Source organism: Humulus lupulus, chromosome 6, assembly GCF_963169125.1.
Source record: "Humulus lupulus chromosome 6, drHumLupu1.1, whole genome shotgun sequence".
NCBI classification, from domain to species: Eukaryota; Viridiplantae; Streptophyta; class Magnoliopsida; order Rosales; family Cannabaceae; genus Humulus; species Humulus lupulus.
Genome location: NC_084798.1, coordinates 213,441,211 through 213,461,790, shown reverse-complemented (window position 1 = coordinate 213,461,790; position 20,580 = coordinate 213,441,211). Strand labels below are relative to the sequence as shown.

General features: G+C 47.1%; 2 protein-coding genes across 2 annotated transcripts; one reads left to right on the top strand and one right to left on the bottom strand.

Annotated features, from left to right (window-relative positions):
* The first annotated feature begins 272 nt into the window (after positions 1-272).
* Positions 273-1,830, top strand: LOC133784469 (uncharacterized). The gene is made up of 3 exons (XM_062223805.1): positions 273-719; positions 853-1,199; positions 1,271-1,830. The coding sequence occupies exons 1-3, from the start codon at positions 344-346 to the stop codon at positions 1,796-1,798; spliced, it is 1,251 nt and encodes a 416-aa protein (XP_062079789.1). The 5' UTR covers positions 273-343; the 3' UTR covers positions 1,799-1,830.
* Positions 1,831-1,879: 49 nt separating this feature from the next.
* On the bottom strand, positions 1,880-20,074 carry LOC133785999 (ethylene-responsive transcription factor ABI4-like). The gene is made up of 3 exons (XM_062225211.1): positions 19,535-20,074; positions 19,167-19,451; positions 1,880-1,893 (listed from the first exon to the last, which is right to left on the bottom strand). Exons 1-3 carry the CDS (start codon positions 19,839-19,841, stop codon positions 1,880-1,882), a joined length of 606 nt encoding a protein of 201 aa, XP_062081195.1. The 5' UTR covers positions 19,842-20,074.
* Positions 20,075-20,580: the final 506 nt, after the last annotated feature.

Here is a 20,580-nt window from a genome sequence, read left to right as displayed (position 1 = left end):
GTCCGTAGCAGACTACTTCAACATCTCCCCATTTCAGATCACGCCGAATGGGATACAGGCACTCTCTGCGCTGTATATTCTTTATTTTCTGAATGGTTGGGACGAGCCCACCCCTCATGAGGTGCATTACCTGTTTGATCTTCGGACCAACCCTTCTCACAACAACTCAGGTTTCTTCCATTTCTATCACAGGCATAGGGGGGTTACATATCTCAATGGCATCTCCCATAAGTCAAACGCCGGGAAGTATCATAAGGAATACTTCCTCACATTGGATATTGAGGCCAACAACTTGGCTTTTACGCGCTCGGGTCCGTTTGAGCGACCATTGCCTACTGAAGGGATGTTTAGGCGGGCCAAGAAATTGGCTAACATGAGTCTTAAAGAGAAGGATGTAAAAAAGTTGGTCACGCTGGACCTTCTTCAGATGGTGAGTCTGGTGCCATGTGAGCAGGATCTGGTGGTGGAAAGTACCACCGGGGAGAACGACACGCCTGGTCAGTCTACCGAGGGCACAGAGCAAATGACTGATCGGCATTCTCCTGGGCCTTCTCCGCTTTCCCGTAGACCTGGCGACTTAGTCATTAGAGAGCCTGATCCTCAGCGTAGATCTACTATTCCCGCTCAACCTGGGAAAGGAAAAGCTATCCAGGTTGAAGGGGAACTTAGCTCATCCTCGGACGACGAGGATGAGTTCCTTGATCAGATCTTCAACGCAGGTAACACATGCTTAGTGAAAATAGGCATATTTTTTATAATTGGTAATTAGAGAGTATCACAATTGTAGTATACACTTGCATATGTTTCATTATGTTTATTTCTCTAACAATCTTGTTTTTTCATCCTTGGCAGATTCAGACATGTTCAGAGATTGCGTTGCTTCAAAGAGGAAAACTGGTGATGGAAGTGGCTCTATGCCTCCACAGAAGATTCAGAAGGTAGTACCGCCAAATCAAGGGAGGCAACCTGGGGGACCGACTACACTTCCGCCATTGACCCCCTCTTCCCTTCCTCCTTCTGCGAGCCTAACTCCTACTCACCAGGGTAGTTCGAGTGAGCTTTTTCGTGCTGTTAGCGACCTGGGCAAGGGGCTTCTTGAGGATATTGGCCGTGATGCATCGACGCTTCAAAGCCTAGACTCCTACCCTCGACTTAGTGTCGAAGTTGTCTTGAAGAGAGGACTCGCTCAATTGATGAAGGTAAGCATTTTTCCTCGAGATACTTTGTTATTAGTATTTTTACTTGTATTAACTTTTTGTCTTCCATGCAGTCACTTGTCACCATTGGTCATGCTCAGCTTCGAGCCGTAGATTACAAGGAGCTGATCAAAGTGCAGGACGATCAACTGGTGGAGGCCAGGTCCAAGCTGGAGCAAGCAGAGAGAACTATAGCTGAACGGGACGAGTCTCTCAAAAAGCAGGCTCAAAACAATGCTTCCTTGACAACTCAATTGGAGAAGCAATCCCTTGATATTAAAGAGTTAGTTCGAGACAATGAGAGGTTGATTAGCGAGAACGAAGAGCTGAAGCAAGAAAAAGAGCTTGACTTGATTCGCTTTGAGGAGGCCAGTTTTGACTGCTTCTATAAGGTCTGGAAGCTGAACAAGCCTCTTAATCTTGATTGTTTCCCCAAGGAGGCCCAAGCAGAGGATCTTGCCAGATGTGAAGCAAGAGCCGCTGAAGAAGCTGCCAACCCTCCTGCACTCGCCCCAACCTGCTCTGCTATATCATTTCGAGCGAGAGGAGCAGCTGATGCAGAGGAGGGAGTCGATCAACCCTCTAGAGGAGCTCGCCTGTGACTCCCTCTCATAGTTCATCACAGTCTACTTTACTTTGTATTTTGTTGCTCGAACTAGTGAGCTATTTTGACATTTAGCACTTTACTCTTTCCTTGCTGGCAATTTCAAACTTCTAAGTTTTTATTGTGCATAGCAAAGTTTTTAGATGCCTTTAATTTCACATGAGAATTTAGTTTTTTTTTTTTTTTTAACTTAGAAATTTTTACCATTCCATAAGTTCACACCAAATATACTTCCTCATGCTCTTATTGCTCTAACTTTTTATGAGCGTAAATGTCTTGTTACACGAATATCAGTTTTTAACTTAGAATTTGAAAAATTCTAAGTTACTTAAGCTTTGTAAAACAAGTTAGCTTAACGGCTATTTTAGACTCCTAAACTTACAAGTCAGCGCTATTTTAGACTCCTAAACTTACAAGTCAGCCCAAAAACAAACATATTTGCTCGTGCTCTTATTGCATGTGTTGAAATACATACCAGTATACCCTATGTGCCCCCCAAGTGATTGAGGGTGGATAAATCCTTGATCACTTACTACTTGATCGGATTTGTTCGAGTAGTTACTACTCGTGAAACACATGAAATATACGAAAATATATCAGTAGTTGACCACTACATAAATATTATCTAAACGTTGGTCCTCCATATTATGATACCGACCAGTTGAACACTGTCCAGTACATTAGTTTTTAAAAGACCTGTTTTGTTTAAATTATTATGACAGTTGAACACTGCCCAACAAAAATAATCAACACATATGCAAAGTTTGTAGCAAGGTACGACCACAATGCGTGTGGTTTCTTTTATTACTCGTAATAATAAATGACAAAACGTGTCTAACAACGAGTTCCAAACAAAATAATATTGTTCAAAATAATGCGACTGGGTAGCAAATAACCAGTTCACAAACAAAAAACTTAAATAACAAGTTAAGCACTTGATACAAAGCTACTACTCTGCAAGTAGTATTTATTGATAATATTTTCTCAAGTGCTCGCCATTCCAGTAGTTTCTGATCAGCTCCCCATTCAATCGAGCAAGCTTGTAAGTGCCGGGCGGTAAGACCTGTTCAATTTGATATGGTCCTTCCCAGTTCGGTCCTAGCACACCAGCTGCTGGGTCTCTAACAAACACCTTCCTTAGGACTAAATCTCCGACCTGGAACTTTCGATCTCGCACTCTGGAATTGAAGTAGCGTGCCACTTTTTGCTGATGAGCTGCTACTCTGAGGCTTGCCTCCTCTCTTCTTTCTTCGAGGAAGTCCAATGATTCTGCCAACAACTGATGGTTCTCCTCTTGGTTGTAAACGGTCCTTCTATGAGAGGGTGGATCTATCTCCACAGGTAACATGGCTTCATACCCATATGCTAAAGAGAATGGGGTATGGCCAGTTGCCGTCCGAGCGGTAGTCCTATACGACCAAAGGACTTCTGGTAACTCATCTGCCCAAGCACCCTTAGCTTGTTCCAGGCGCTTCTTCAAAGTGTCCTTCAATGTTTTGTTCACTGCTTCAACCTGCCCATTGGCCTGAGGATGGGCCACCGAGGAGAAACTTTTGGTGATGCCATGCCGAGTGCAAAAATCGGTAAATATGTCGCTGTCAAACTGGGTGCCATTGTCAGACACTATCTTTTTAGGTAGACCATAGCGACATATTATATTTTTAACAACAAAGTCCAACACTTTCTTCGATGTAATCGTGGCTAATGGTTCGGCCTCAGTCCATTTAGTAAAATAATCTACCGCGACCACAGCGAATTGCACTCCTCCCTTTCCTTTGGGTAACTTCCCGATCAAATCAATGCCCCATACTGCAAAAGGCCACGGACTTTGCATTTGCCTCAAAAGATTTGGTGGTGCTCTGGGTACCTTAGAAAATCTTTGGCATTTGTCACACCTTTTCACATATTCCATAGAGTCTTCATTCATAGTAGGCCAGAAAAATCCTTGCCTCAAGATCTTTTTAGATAGACTCTGCCCCCCAGCATGATCTCCACAAAACCCCTCATGCACTTCAGCTAATAAGCTCTTTGACTGGTCGGGGGTTATGCACCTGAGGAGAGGTAAGGAGTATCCTCTCCTATATAACACTCCATCCACCATGGTGTACCTAGCAGCTTGCCTCATAACTTTCCTTGCTTCATTACGACCATCTGGGAGCGTCCCATGTTCAAGGTAAGCAATGATGGGAGTCATCCAGGTGTCGACTATCGTAATCGGCATGGCCTCTTCTCTATCAATACTTGGCTCTGCCAAGTACTCTACTGGAACTATATTCAGTGTTTCGGCATCTTTCGCACTTGCAAGCTTTGCCAGAGCATCAGCATTGGAATTCTGCTCCCTTGGCACTAGCTTGATGGTATACTCCTCGAACTGGGCTAGTAAATCTTTAGTTTTGTTTAAGTATGCCACCATGCGTAGGCCCCTCGCCTGGTACTCCCCTAATACTTGATAAACCACCAATTGGGAATCACTGTTTATCTCCACCGACCGGGCACGTACATCTCTAGCCAGTCGCAAGCCTGCTAAGAGGGCCTCATACTCTGCTTCGTTATTAGAAGCATTGAATCCGAACCTCAGTGCACAATGAATTCGGTGCTTCTCTGGTGTGACTAGTATAATCCCAGCTCCTGAATGGTGCTCGTTCGACGATCCATCAACGAAAAGTTGCCAAGCAGGAACTTCTTCTTTTAACCCAGTAACACTCTCCTGTTGGTTAGGGACCTCAACGATTCCGGTACACTCAGCGATGAAATCCGCCAAGGCTTGACCCTTAATAGCAGTCCTTGGTTGGTACTTGATTTCAAACTGGCCTAGCTCGACCGCCCATTTAAGTAGCCGACCAGACGACTCCGGTTTTTGCAAAACTTGGCGAAGAGGCTGGTCAGTGAGGACCTTGATGGGGTGTGCTTGGAAATACGGCCTCAACTTTCGTGATGCAAGTACCAAGCAGTAAGCCAACTTCTCAATCATGGGGTATCGGGACTCCGCTCCTATCAAACGCTTGCTAACGTAATACACTGGGTGCTGCACCTTCTCCTCCTCACGTACTAAAGCAGCGCTAACAGCGTGTTCCGTGACTGCTAGATATACAAGTAGGTCCTCTCCATCAACTGGTTTAGAAAGAACAGGAGGTTGACCAAAATGTTCCTTTATCGCCTGGAAAGCTTGTTCACACTCTGCGGTCCACTCGAACTTCTTGCCTCCTTTAAGCAGGTTAAAAAACGGGACGCACTTGTCCGTTGATTTTGAGACGAACCTGCTTAGAGCCGCAATCCGCCCAGTCAAGCTTTGCACATCCTTTATTCTTGTGGGAGACTTCATCTCTATGAGAGCCTTGATCTTTTCAGGGTTTGCTTCTATTCCTCGGGAGTTGACAATAAACCCAAGGAATTTCCCAGAACCCACTCCAAACGAACATTTGAGGGGGTTTAATTTCATGTTATACTTCCTCAAGATTGCAAAGCAATCCTCTAAGTCTCCCACGTGCCCCCCAACTTCTTTCGACTTCACCAGCATATCATCTACGTATACCTCCATGCTTTTGCCGATTAAGTCACGAAACATGCCATTCACCAAGCGCTGGTAGGTAGCTCCTGCATTCTTTAACCCGAAGGGCATCACTCTATAGCAATAGAGCCCTATATCCGTTCGGAAGCTGGTATGTTCTTCATCAGGAGGATGCATGCTGATTTGGTTGTATCCCGAATATGCGTCCATGAAGGACAAGGTCTCGTGACCAGAGGTTGCATCCACCAACTGGTCTATTCTCGGTAAAGGGAAACAATCCTTCGGGCATGCTTTGTTTAGATCAGTAAAATCTACACAAGTCCTCCACTTTCCATTGGGTTTAGGCACCAAGACTGGGTTTGAAACCCAAGCTGGGTAGTATGCCTCTCTAATAAACCCGTTCTCCTTCAACCGCTCTACTTCCTCCTTAAGAGCCTTTGCTCGATCCTTGTCAAGTAACCTCCTCTTCTGCTGTACCGCTGGATACCTTTCATCTACGTTGAGCACATGGCTGATCACAGTTGGTGAGATACCCACCATATCCTTGTGAGACCAGGCGAAGACATCCTGATTCCTTCGCAAGAACTCTATCAGCTGTGCTCTCACCTCAGCTTTCAATTTCTTCCCAATCTTGACCCCTCTTGTCGGGTCATTCTCATTTATAGGGACCTCCTCTAACTCCTCGGACGGTCCCACATCACTCTCATAATCCCCAAAACGAGGATCAATATCTCTTTCCTCGCTTTGGGCAACGCCCTATTTGGTGACTTCATCACCTGATGGGGTCTTCTGCTCTTTCAAACTGGGAGTGCTCTCCTGGTCACACTCCTTCAACACCTCTTCATCGTTTACTACGACAAGACTCTGGTCTACGTCCATCTCATCCACTTCCCCTCCTTCAACACACACAATCATGTTGTTTTCCTTGGCACCTTTCTTTGCCTTAGCTATGGAGGCATTATAACACTCTCTAGCTTCCCTTTGGTCTCCTTGGACGTAGCCTACGCCAGCGCTGGTCGGGAACTTCATAGAGAGGTGCCAAATTGAAACTACCGCATGCAAGTTGGTGAGTAGTGGTCGACCAATAACCACATTGTAGGCAGACGGGCAGTCAACAATCAAAAATTCAGTCATCACGGTTTCATGCTTGGGAGCTTCCCCCGTGGTGACTGGTAACTTTATTGTTCCAGCTGGTGATAGTCCCTCTCCAGTAAACCCGTAAATGACGTGAGAGCATGGTTTCAAGTCATTGATGGATAACTTCATTTTTTCAAAAGGGGACTTATAAATAATGTTTACGGAACTTCCCGTATCAACCAGACATCTTTTCACCTTCATGTTAGCTATTTGAACTGTCACTACAAGAGGGTCATTGTGAGGATACCTCACGTGTTTGGCATCCTCCTCAGTGAAGGTGAGGGACTCACTTTCATACCTTGGGTTCTTTGATGGTCTCTCCTCCACCGTCATAACCTCGGATGTGGACGCTGCCTCCAACTCATGACGAAGGGTGCGAGCATATCTTTCCCTCGCCTTGCTGCTATCACCCGCAAGATGTGGTCCTCCACATATTGTATCTAGTGTGAAGTCCACAGGTTCAGGTTGCAAAGGTGGGGACCGTTGTCGCTTGAACCCAGGATTATTGTTGCTTCCCTCTCCCTGGGTCTTCTCTGCCTTATATTTTTTTAGTTTCCCCGAACGGAGGAGAAACTCTATCTCATCCTTAAGGTGGTTACACTCGTTCGTGTCATGACCATAGTCTCCATGGAAACGACAGAACTTGTTCTTATCCCTCTTACTCATTTCCTTCTTGATTGGAGGGGGCCTTCGGTAAGGGACCTCCTGATGGCTGGCTAGATAGATCTCCGCTCGGGTTGCCGAAAGAGTAGTGTAGTTGGTGAATCGAGGTTCATACTTCGTAGGTTTGTCATTCGACCCAGACTTAGCTTTCTTCTCACTGCGGTGGTCAGACCCGTTATTCCCACGTTTCTTACTACCGCCTTGATCATTTCCGCTATCCTTTGGAGTATCCCCCGATCCACTTGGGTTGTTCAACCCGTTCTCTCCTTTCTCAATGGCATCGTCCAACTTCATGTACTTATCTGCACGGTCCAAGAACTGTTGTAAAGTTGAAATTGGATGGCGGTGAATGCTGTCCCACAAAGGACTTCGATAAATAATACCCGAGGAGATCGCAACCATCTTCCCTTCATCTTCAACAGCGGTAGCCCGATTGGCTTCTCTCATAAACCTCTGTATGTAGTTCTTGAGAGATTCATCTTTGCCTTGCCTAATATCCACCAAGTGGTTGGCATAAACTGGAGGGGTTCGGGTAGTGCTAAACTGCCTGCAGAACTCCTTCCTAAAGCTCTCCCAAGAGGTGATGGAGTCGGATTTGAACTTCCAGTACCACTCTTGGGCAGTGTCTGACAAGGTGGTGGGGAAGACTCTACAGCGGTAATCGTCACTCACCCCAAGCAGCTCCATCTGATCTTCGAACTTTCCAACGTGTCTCACCGGGTCTGCCTTTTCTGTATAAACTGGCAATACCGGCGCCTTGTATTTCCTTGGTGGTTGGGCTGCTCTTATTCTAGCACAAAAAGGGCTACCACTTCTGTGGTCTACTGGATCAATAACTGGTTGTTTGGATAAACCTTGTACTGCCGCCGTCAAAGCATCAAGCTGGGCTTGGATGGCTGGGGCCACTGCTGGGGATGCACTTTCGGGACCGCTAGGTCGGGCACTCCTATCCAGCGTATCCACGTCAAGTATTTCTACTCGACTAGTAGGACGGATTGGCTCCTGCCCTTCGACCGGAGCGGTCATCCTTCTGTCATCAATGATGTCCCTTAGGTCCTTCTGAGCAGTGTCCTTTCCCAACCGGTCGAACACCGTACTCCGAGTCTTTTCGGAGGGTCTATTAGGTGGAGCGTGCTCCTTGCCATTACGTTGGTTGGGATGTCGTGGTGGCTTCCCCGTTTGAGCTGGTTGATTATCTCCCCCTCGTCGGTTATTATTCTTCTCTTTCGACTGGTTGGTGTGGTAACTGTCACCTTCATCACGCCCATGTCCATCTTTGAAGTGTGAAGTTTCCTTGCCACGAGGGGCTTTGTTGTGCCCCTGCTCAGAAGGTGTTTTCTTACTGCCAGACTTATGACTTCCTGACCTGGAAGTCTCTGACCTATGGCTCCTTGAGGGGGTCTTAGAATTCCCCCTTTGGGTAGAGGCAGTGCGTGATCGTACTCCCTCCTCCTCATGACCAGGCGGGTTACCACCACCTCTTGCTGGTCTATCAGCTTTCTTTTGACCAGCCTCTATGGTCCTTGCTTCTTGAGTGGGTATCACCCCAGGCCTAGCTTGAGCATTGGCTCGGGTCAACTGCGCAGCTGCCTCCAGAGCAAGTGCAGCTTCGTGGTGTCGCCTGTCGGCCTCCTCCTGCTGTCGACGGATCTCCTCGCTCCTAGCGTCCATCTCTTGTCTCTGCTTGGCCATTTCCTCAGCAAAGGCCTCCTGCCTAGCATTGAACTGGGCCAACTCATCCTGGAACGCGCTCATGGTCTCCTGGAGCTCCTCAACTTCAGGAGCTGCATCCTCAAGCACGACCCTAGGCTCATTCTCACGATCTTGAACGTTAGGATTTTCCGATCTAGCATGCTCCCTGGAGGTGCTTCCCCTCTTGGAGGCCGCGGTGGTGTTCTTAGGCGCCATATCGCTTTAGGGACTGTCTGTTTTCTCTTCAGGCTCTCAATGAAAGCACCAAAATGTTGACTGTGAATTTAGCCAACGACGTGAGAACGTCAACTACGACAACCTTCAAGAGAATTATAAACGACAACAGACAGTTTTTTATGAACGAAAGTAAATAACACGAGGTTTTTATAGTGGTTCAGCCCCGATGATCGGTAATAGCCTAATCCACTTAGAGATTTTATTACTGTATTCGCACTCAAGATCAGATGAACCGTGTCAACTGAGTTTCTTCAGTGTGAGATATTCAAGAACGCAAAAATGGGTTTTTCTCAAGAACAACACACTTTCTCTCTCTAGAATACAGATTCACTCTTGATTTTGCCAAAAGTCCTTTTACGATCCTCCCAAGTCCCTATTTATAGACCTGGGTTCTCAACTGATATCCCCTTTTGATCGGGATATTCTATTATTTACCTAATATTTATATTACAAAATAAACATTCAAAATATAACTGATCCCTAATTTCGAGTGAGGATTGAGTGATTCCCGGACGCTTAGACCAATTCTTACTGAAGTAGTTTTCGGGCAGTTTGACGTAGCTTCTCATGCATGTTGACTATTCTTCAAGCTTCACGTAGGTCAAAGGTAGTATACGCATGGCTTTCCTTGGACTAAAGGTCAACTACACTCGAGGTATACTCCTCCATTGTGTCCGATCGGACACAATGGTTGTCTTCTTTGGCTTAAGGTGGTTCAAACCATCTTATTTGACTCCTTCAATCAAGGTCCAATATGACCTTACACTTTGCTCCTCGGACCAAGAAGGTCCGAGCCATCTTCTTCCTAGCATATCCTCGTACCAACATGGTCCAAGCGCTCCTGCAGGCGTCTTGCACGATCGGGGGAGGTCATGTGCGATCGGGGGAGATCTTGTGCGATCGGGCATAATGCCCCTTTACTTGGACCTAAATGGTCCAAGCTTCCTTCGCCTAACCAAGGTCTGATCGGACCTTGGTCCTCTCTCTTCGAACCTAGGTGGTCCGAGCCACCACCTCTCCTTGGATCAAAATGGTCCAAGGTACCCACAAGACCACGTTCGATCGGGCACACACCCTTCTCCTTGGGCCAACTAGGTTTGAACCTCTTCGCTCAACCAAATGCTCGATCGGGCATTAGGCTTCTCTCCTCGGACCAAGATGGTCCGAGCCACCATCTACTCCTCCTTGGACCTGAATGGTCGAAGGTACCTCCTATGTGTATGCTCGATCGGCCACTATGTGGCTTTCCCCTTTTGAGTAAAACTTGAGCCTTATTCTTTTTGAACTTATTCGAGCCAAGCTTAACAAGAGGTCCCCTAAGCTTAGGTCCGATCGGACCTACTGTTTTTATATCTTGAACCAAAATTCATACCTCCCCTTCACTTTCTTGGACTTGGCACCAATTTAATTATATGGGTCTTTAAACTGAGGTCTAAGCCAAGCAACCCCCAGCCTAAATACTCTCTTCGATCGGGCGTATTTGGCTTGACTATCTGTCTCATTCCTTAACTGATGTATTGGGCCATTACTAAGCCAGATCACCCTACTGACTCATGCCACGTGTCAATTTCACTGTCACGTCATTCCTTTCTAATTTTTGGGATAACAGGACGGATTTTCTGATTCTTGAGAGAAAACTCTGGAGAATTCATGCTAAAGGATTGTTCAGAGATAATCTTGAGATTAATAACAGAGACTCGTGGACTAGGCAGATTTAACTGCTGAACCACGTAAAAACCGTGTGTCTGATTCGTTTGTTTGTTTTAACCATTGTCTTTAATTGTTTGCGTGCTCTCTTCTTTTATCTGTTGGCGAAAAACGGCGTCAACAGTTTGGTGCTTTCATTGAGAGCCTCAAGCATCCATCCCTGAGAGATTCATGGCTACAAACAATCAGAACACTCCTGAAGAAAATTACCCAAGGCGTCCTGGAAAACAGCCAATGGAGAACCCGGACGCTGATGAAAGGAGTGGGTCCTCTGATTCCCGGGGACCACCTCCACAACCAAGGGATGAGGACATGTACTATAACCCTGAGCGTTATGTCCCTATTGTAGAATTGGAGAATCGGCAGCTGAAACAACTGCTGGCAGATGCCAACAAACGTAACGAGGAGTTGACTAGGATAGCCGCGGAGGCGCAGGTGGCTCAGCCCCCACCTCCGCGCGAAGACCGAGCCCCTCCTCCAAGGGACGTGCACGTTCCTCCCCGGAAGCCCCGTGGACGTCCACGAAAAAATGCTAACACAAGGAGGCCAGCTCAGCCTCCAGCACCAACAGAGCCATCTGCTCCTTCTAGGCCTCAGAGGAGTACCCGAGCTCGGGTCCCGCCTAATCCACCCATGGAAGTGCCTGCAGGAACTGAGAACAACCAAGCTCCTGTCGAGGCTCGGACTCAGGTTCCTGGTAGCGCACCAAACGCAACCGGCCCATCTCGGGCAAATTCTGGACCTTCCAGGCCGAGGCAAGGACGGCAACCACCGTCACCTATACGGTTTCCTCCGTCTCCCGTAAGATATCCTTCACCTCCCCGCAGGAACGCTCAACCTGGTTGAGATCAGGATCAAGGGCGTACAGGGGAGAGACAAGGAAACGGGGAGACGTTCCAGGGGCGGAAAGGCGCGCCATCCGAGAGAAGTCAGACGTCCCGATCTCGTACTGCAGTGACGAGGCGACGTAGAAAGGATCCACCACGAAATGACCGATCGATGAGTTTCACTAGCGATGAGTCCGGAGAAACAAGGTCTGTCAGTAAACACGACCGGGGTCGTAAAAATACTGGGAATCACAAGAGCCATCCCGACCTGCGCAATCACCTGAATCAGAGCAGGGGAAAGGGAGATCAGACAAACCCGGATCTTAGGAATCATCTGAATGGGCGTAGAGATCCCTCACGGAGACGCGAGCCTGGGATCGCGATTAATGACTATCAATTCCAAACACCGCCTAAGGACCCAGTACAAGAAAGGATCGATCAGCTCGAAAAAGCCTTTAGGCTTTTGAAGAATGAGCAAGGAAACGGTCGATATGAGGACTCTGATGAGGAGCTCGAGCCGTTTGCTCCCAATATTTCTAACACTCAGTTCCCCCAAGGGTTCCGGATTCCTCACGTCCCAGCGTTTGAAGGAAAAACCGACCCATGCAGCCATCTGAGTACATTCAACACTATTATGAGAGCTAGTAACGTAGGTTACGAGCTCAGATGTATGTTGTTTCCAACATCATTGGCCGGGCCTGCCAAGAGTTGGTTCGAGAAGTACAAAAGACATTCTATAACTTCGTGGGATCAATTGTCTAGAGACTTCAAGAAGCAGTTCCGGGCTATGGTGGGAGTCAGACCCGAAGCATCCACTTTGACTAACGTCCGACAACAACCAGGCGAAACACTCAAGAGCTACCTGACAAGATTTAATCTAGAGGTCGCCCGAGCTCGTGACGTGGATGACAGCGGGCACTTGATGGCCATCCGAGCTGGTGTTTTACCCGGGAGTGCACTTTGGGATGACATACAAGGGAAACCGGTGAGGTCGATAACCGAGTTTAACAGATGAGCGCAGAAATTTGTTAATGTAGAGAAAGCGAGGTCAACACTCAAAGCGACCTCGCAGACCGAAACTACAACGATAAACATTAACTCCGCCTCAACCTCGGTTGACCCTCTAGTTACACAGCCTGCCTCGGAGAATCCTTCCAAGAGAAAAAAAAGCGAGGGAAATAATCCTGAGGCTGATGGAGGAAAGAAGAAAAAAGGAGAAAGATATTTCTCCGTATATAAAGTGCATACCGAGCTCAACGAGTCCCGGGAAAACATATACCTGGCTAATGAAAACCAGGTCCCCTTCAGGCGACCGGATCCTATGAGGAATCAAAAGTCCAAGAGGGACTCCAGCAAGTATTGTCGATTTCATAGGGACACCGGCCACACAACTGATGAGTGCCGACAGCTCAAGGACGAGATCGAAGGATTGATCTCGAGAGGTTATTTCCGGCAGTATGTCAAAAACCAGAATACTGGACAGGCTACTGCCAGCCAGAGAGTAGCCGCGCTTCCGGCAACACAGAATAATAACTCCCGATCTCGGGATGAGGATAGGCCTCCACCGATAGATGGAGAGGACGTAATAACCATCTCGGGAGGTCCTCATCTCGCAGGAGGGGGCAAAAATGCTCAAAAACGATATGTGAATGAGCTGAAGACAGGGGACGGGTCTCCATATGAACCCGAACCAAGGGCACCAAAAATCCAAAGGGTTGAGGCTCGGCCTATAACCTTCACCGAGGAGGATGCTTCTCATGTCCAGTTCCCTCATCATGATCCACTCGTCATCACCCTACAGCTTGCCAACAAAAGAGTGCGCCGAGTTCTCATAGACAATGGGAGCTCAGTTAACATTCTTTATAAAGCAACCCTAGAGAAAATGGGGCTCTCCCTTCGCGACCTGAGGGCTTGTGCAACCACTTTGTACGGCTTTTCTGGAGAAGGAACCGCCTGTATGGGGTCCATTGAACTCCCTGTGACCTTGGGAGACTATCCAGTCTCGGTGACCAAGATGATGGAGTTCGTGGTAGTAGAGTTACCATCTGCCTACAATGTATTGCTCGGGAGACCCGCCCTGGTCGGGCTGGGGGCAATTTCATCTGTAAGGCATCTAGCCCTTAAGTTCCCAACTCCAAGCGGGGTCGGAACATTGAAAGGAGATCAACTGGCAGGAAGGGAGTGCTACAGCATTTCCTTAAGGGGAAAGAAACAAACAAGCGCGCAAGCACTTGTTGTCATACAGTATAAAGACGGGACAGTTCTAAAAATTGACGAGGAGATCGATCCAAGGATTGAAGAGAAGATTGACCTCCAACCTTTGGAGGAGCTCGAAGAGGTTCAGCTCGATGAATCTAGTCCCTCGAAAAAGGTGAAGGTCGGGAAACACCTCCTAGACGAATCAAAATAGCAATTAATTTGCTTTCTGAAGAAAAACCAGGATGTCTTCGCGTGGTCCCACTCTGACATGGTGGGAATAAGCCCTAATGTAGCGAGCCACGCATTGAATATAGACAAAATATTTCCTCCGAAGCAGCAAAAGCGAAGGCAGCTGGATGAAGACAGAAAGAAAGCACTAAAGGAGGAGGTGGACAGGCTGAAAGCAAATAATTTTATAAGGGACGCTTTTTTACCCTGATTGGGTGGCCAATCCAGTGTTGGTCCCGAAACCCAATGGGACATGGAGGACGTGCATTGACTACTCAGACCTCAACAAGGCCTGCCCGAAAGACTGTTTTCCCCTACCGAGAATTGATCAGCTCGTGGATGCCACGGCGGGGCATGGTCTGATGTCATTCATGGATGCCTATTCTGGATATAACCAGATTCCCATGCATGCCCCCGACCAAGAGCATACAAGCTTCATTACGGATAAAGGGCTCTACTGCTACAATGTCATGCCATTCGGACTCAAGAATGCCGGAGCCACGTACTAGCGGCTCGTAAACATGATGTTCTCAGAGCAAATAGGGAACAACATGGAAGTTTATGTTGACGACACGCTCGTAAAGTCTCAACTTAACAAGAACCATGCTGATGACCTCGAAGAATGCTTTGGCGTGCTCAGAAAGTACAACATGAAGTTGAATCCTCAGAAGTGCACTTTTGGGGTGTCTTCAGGGAAATTTCTGGGTTTCATTGTCAACTCTCGTGGAATCGAGGCTAATCCCGATAAAATAAAGGCCCTGATCGATATGCCTTCACCTCGGAAGCATAAAGATGTTCAAAGCTTGACTGGCAGGATGGCAGCTCTGGGCAGGTTCATTTCGAAGTCAACGGACCGCGGTCTCCCGTTCTTCAACTTATTGAAAGGAAGTAAAAAGTTCGAATGGACAGACGAGTGCGAGCTAGCCTTTCAAGAGCTAAAAAGGCACTTAGCCGAACCACCTATCCTATCGAAACCTGAGACGGGAGAAGTACTGTTCTTATATCTCTCAACAACTGAACACGCGATAAGCGCGGTGCTCGTTCGAGAGGAAGAGAGAATACAGAAACCCGTCTACTACATCAGTAAAAGATTACTGGGGGCAGAGTCAAGGTATCCACTAATGGAGAAACTCGCCCTCAGTCTGATCCACTCATCTCGAAAGCTCCGCCCTTACTTTCAGGCACATCCTATCCATGTACTGACAGATCAACCATTAAGGCAAGTCTTGTCCAAACCAGAGGCATCAGGTCGACTCCTTAAGTGGGCTGTTGAGCTCGGACAATTCGAGATCACCTACCATCCGAGAACAACCATTAAGGCACAAGCGTTGGCAGATTTTATAGTAGAGTGCACCGGTACAGCCGACGACGAAGTAACAACCACGGCCCACGAGCTGTGGAAACTTTACGTCGACGGGTCGTCAAATGAAAATGGAGCGGGGGCAGGAGTTATTCTGATCACCCCTGCAGGGAGCAAATTTCACTCTGCATTAAGGTTCGGCTTTAAAGCATCTAATAATGAAGCTGAGTACGAGGCTTTACTGGCGGGACTACGAATAGCAAAGGAACTCAAGGCCAGAGCTATACATTGCTACAGCGACTCTCAGCTCGTAGTTAATCAAATCTTGGGAGAGTATCAGGCTCGTGGCACAAAAATGGCAGCTTATCTGGAGAAGGCAAAGTACGCATTGGAGTTTTTTGAGTTTTATGCAATCGAACAAGTTCCCCGAGAACAAAACTCAAATGCAGATGCCTTAGCTCGGCTCGCCACTTCCACTGAAAATGAGGAGCTGAATGTTGTACCCATAGAACATCTGTCAGCACCCAGCATTACTGAGTCAGACAAGGAAGATGTGTGCATGATCGAGACAGAACCGACCTGGATGAGCCCGATCGTTGAATACCTCGAAAATTGAATTCTTCCCAAAGATCGAAGTCAGGCTCGGAAACTAATGTATCAACTTCCTCGTTACACCATCCTGGATGGAAGGCTATACAGAAGAGGGTATTCCATGCCATTGCTCAGATGCGTGACTCCCCCCGAGGCAAAGAAGATTATTAGAGAAGTTCATGAAGGGTTTTGCGGAGATCATACCGGGGGGCACAGCCTATCCAAGAAAATTATACGCCAAGGATATTTCTGGCCAACCATTAAGACGGATTCTTTCGAGTTCGTGAAAAAATGTAACAAGTGCCAGAGATTCGCCACGATACCCCGAGCTCCACCTTCCGAACTAACCATGTTGACGTCCCCATGGCCTTTTGCGGTATGGGGCATCGACCTCATAGGCTCACTCCCAACTGGCAAAGGAGGAGTAAAGTATGCTGTGGTCGCGGTTGATTACTTCACAAAATGGACGGAGGCTGAACCATTGGCGACCATAACTTCGAAGAAGATCCTGGATTTCGTGGTAAAGAACATCGTATGCCGATATGGAGTGCCAAGAAAGATTGTGTCTGACAACGGAACCCAGTTTGATTGCGATTTATTTTCCAACTTTTGTAACAAGAACGGTATAATAAAGAGCTTTTCGTCAGTGGCTCACCCTCAGGCGAACGGTCAGGTCGAAGCCGTTAATAAAACTCTCAAGAGTTCCTTGAAGAAAAAGTTGGAAGAAGCAAAGGGACGATGGCCTGAGAAATTACCCCAAGTCCTTTGGGGATATAGAACTACAGCTCGGACATCAACTGGGCATACCCCGTTTTCTCTAGCATACGGCTGCGAGGCAATGTTGCCCATTGAGGTCGAAATTCCGACAATTCGAACTCAGATTTACGACCAAAGTTCCAATCATATTCAGCTCGAAGAAACCCTAGACTTGATCGAAGAAAAAAGGGAAGAGGCTCAACTGAAAAATGCTGCTTACCGGCAACGGACCACGAGATATTTCAATAAGAGGGTTCGAGACCGAAAGTTCGGAGTGGGAGACCTGATTTTGAGACGAGTATTCTTAGCAACCCGAGATCCAGCAGGAGTACTCGGGCCAAACTGGGAAGGACCATACCAGATAGAATCAGTCATCCGCCCTGGCGTATACAAACTTGCAAGATTAGATGGGAGCCTCATACCACGAGCATGGAATGGCGAACACCTGAGACCATATTATCAATAATGAAGGAAGTGTCGCCCGTAACCATGATTTTCTGTACTTAGTTTGTTTTTGAATTTCAAATAAAGGGTCTACTTTGTTTCACATGTAATTTATTTTTATTTTTGCAATCTCTCTTAATTTAATAACCTATGGTCACACTCATAGGATATTAAGGGGGCATCATTGGTATACATACCTCTAGCTTTAAAAAAAAAAAAAAAAAAATACAAAAAGTATTTGGATACAACCAAATACGCGAGCTTAGATAGTTCGGACTTAACCGAGTTATCAAAAACAAAAAAGTATTTGGATATAAACAAATACGCGAGTTTAGATAGTTCGGACTTAATCGAGCGAGCTTAGATAGTTCGGACTTAACCGAATTATAAAAAAAACATTAAGTATTTGGATACAACCAAATACGCGAGCTTAGATAGTTCGGACTTAACCGAGTTATCAAAAACAAAAAAGTATTTGGATATAACCAAATACGCGAGTTTAGATAGTTCGGACTTAACCGAGCGAGCTTAGATAGTTCGGACTTAACCGAATTATAAAAAACATTAAGTATTTGGAAATAACCAAGTACGCGGGCTTAGATAGTTCGGACATTACCGAGCTACCAAAAACCAAAAACGTTTGGAATTAACCAGATGTGCAAGCATAACAGGTTTGGAACAAACCAGCCAAATTATCGATCAATGATGAATGGGAGCCTAAACCCGTCACAAAATATGTCGAGATCGAGGCTTTAACATCTTAAAATAGTTTCGAACTCATAACCTCGGAGCTAAGATACTAAGGATGAGGAAAAGTGACTAAAAAGATTAACCAAATCATTCATATTACATGCCATATAAGTACTTTTCAGTTCATGGTTACAGTAATGTCCGACCTTGATAAATAACGAGGTTGGAAACGGATAAATCGAATAAACTATGCATGAATGCATCGAATTTCGAGCCTAAATCCAAACTATGTTTGTATGCATAAATAAACATAACCGGTCCATCAATTATAAAAATATGCAAAATATTTCGAACCAAGAAATGTAAGTATATAAAAGAATAATAAAGGGAATTGTATCAGCCCCGTGGGCACAAGTTGAAATAATTACAGAAATAATGGGACGCAGCCCCGAAAACTGATCTCCCCGAGGTCAGATTCAAAGAAGAGGAGTCTCCTTGGCCTTCTCAGCATCAGTGGCACCGGACCCCTCAGGACGAATAGCATGACTATCCTCCTGAGCTCCCTCCGAAACGGTACTCGGAGTAGCTTTATCCTTCTCGAGCTGGTCAGCCTCTTCCTTCTCGAGCCGGGCATTCCATCGTTCGAGGAAGGACGCCTCGAGGGGACCCAAAAAACTGGTGTCCAGTTCTTCGTTATAGGCCCACATCCGGTACATGGCTGAATCGACCGCCGTTTCCTTCTTTTCTTTGAACTCAGCAGTAAGGCGGGTTTTGATATCCTTCATGAGGTCGAGGGTGACGGCCTTGTCTTCCTCGAGCTTCTTATTGGTCTCCCGAAGCTGGATGTTGTCTTTCTTCTGCTCCTCGAGTTCGTTTTTCAGCTTTCCGAGCTCCTTGGCCATTTCTTCACGCTCCTTAACCACTGCCTCGAGCTTAGTATTCACTGCCTTCAGGTCGTCATTCGCTTTAAGGTGGAGGTCCCTCTCCTCTTGGGCGAGGGTCCTGCTCGAATGGACCTCGTTGTTCAGCTCGTAATTAAGCTGGGCAGTGAAAGCAAGAGCCTGAAAAAAGGAAGAAACCATCATTAGCCTCGAGACAGCATGAATGTAAGCAAAGGGAATATATAGGATACTTACCGCGGCAGTGTGCTCGATACTCTTCTCGTACAGGACAGTGCGGTCCCGAGTGCCAGTTAGACACTGCCACTGAGGAGCCTCAAAATTTCCGTAGCTCTGGCCAATCCGGGACATTACATCCGAGATCAGCGTAGACCCGTGAGGACCGGCAGCATTATCCACCACATACGAATCCATATGGGTGGAAATAGTTAGCTTCTGGGCTCGGGAAGCAGAAGGTCTTTCGACGAGCTGGGTAGAAGGCATTTGACCCGCCACAGGAGGTTGGGATTCAACCACGGCAGCGATATCAGTCTGCGAGGCCGGCGCCACCACAGAGACGACGGCCTGCGAGGGTGGTATCGTCGTGGGGACGTTAGTCTGGCCAGTCGACGCAGCAGCAGAGCTCGAAGCCGGCGGGGGAGGAGGAGGCGTTTTCCTAGATCTCTTGGAGCTTTTCCCAGGCTGACTGGTTGTCAGTCCCCTTGCCCTGGGGCGCTTGCTCCTCTTGGCACCCGCATTGTCGATGAGGGCGTCGAGGTCGGAGTCCATGTTGCCTGCACAAGTCATCACAGTGAGTCAGTGAAAGAAATACAAGTTACTCCAACACTATATAGAGTGGTGAAAGAAAAAACCTAACTGGAACTTTCCCCCGAGATCGAGCTTGGGGACCATGAAATTCCCCCGTCTTCAGAAGAGGCGGGGGGAGGGCCTTCCCTATAAGTTGGTGATAACCTCGAAAGGTCCCTATAGTCATTGGTCCCATACTGCACAGCTATCCCATTCCACATCTCGTCTGTGGTATACATAGTGTCGTATTTCCCGAGCCCACTATCAAACCTATGGACACAGTCATCTACCCAACTCCATATGTAGAAGTGATATCTATCCTGTGGGCACGAGACTAGTCTATTGGGCCTGTGTTTTAATAAAGTGGGAGACCACATTCGCGAAGTAGGAAGGGTTTTACCTCCATCGGAGTCCGAACCCGAGGCTTCATCATTTGCCTCGTTCCCTGACCGCGGACTTCTCGAGCGAATTGGGAGAGGTGCTTTCCTTTCCCTCCTCGGAGGAAGGATGCCTGTGGGCAGAGGCACTTCCTCCCAGCGTTCGTATTTTTTACTGGACCAGTCAGAGGTTGACTGGCCCTGTCCCAACAAGCCACAAGCTCGAAGCTTGTCCTCATGTAACAGAAATGAAAGAGACCTCCTGCCATAAGGGAGTCAGAGCAGGCTCCCTCTGTGCTCCTTCATTGTCTCGTCGGGGGTGGGACGCTGAAAGTTAGCTGAAAGGCGAGATACACTTCAACTAAACATGGATACAAGGACTAAAGATTCGAGCTCAAAAATAGAAAGTAACGAGAATACTTACGAATTCGCCTAAACGAACGATGTCGAGACGGGAACAGACCGTCTGTCCAGAAAAAAGCCCCTTTGAAGTCAGGGGGATGGTTCGGAAGGTCTTCAAAGATTTTTTTCTCTTTGGGATAGCTCGAAAGATAGTAAAAACCATCTCCTCCCCGAGCTCGGGAGGGATTACTCTTCAAACAAAAGAGGTATAAAATCTCTTGGGGTGAAGGTCCTATCCACCCCAGCTCGTGGAATAAGGACCTCAGGGCAGACATCACCCTGTATGAGTTGGTGTTGAGTTGGAATGGAGCCAACCCAATGAAATCGGTGAAATCTC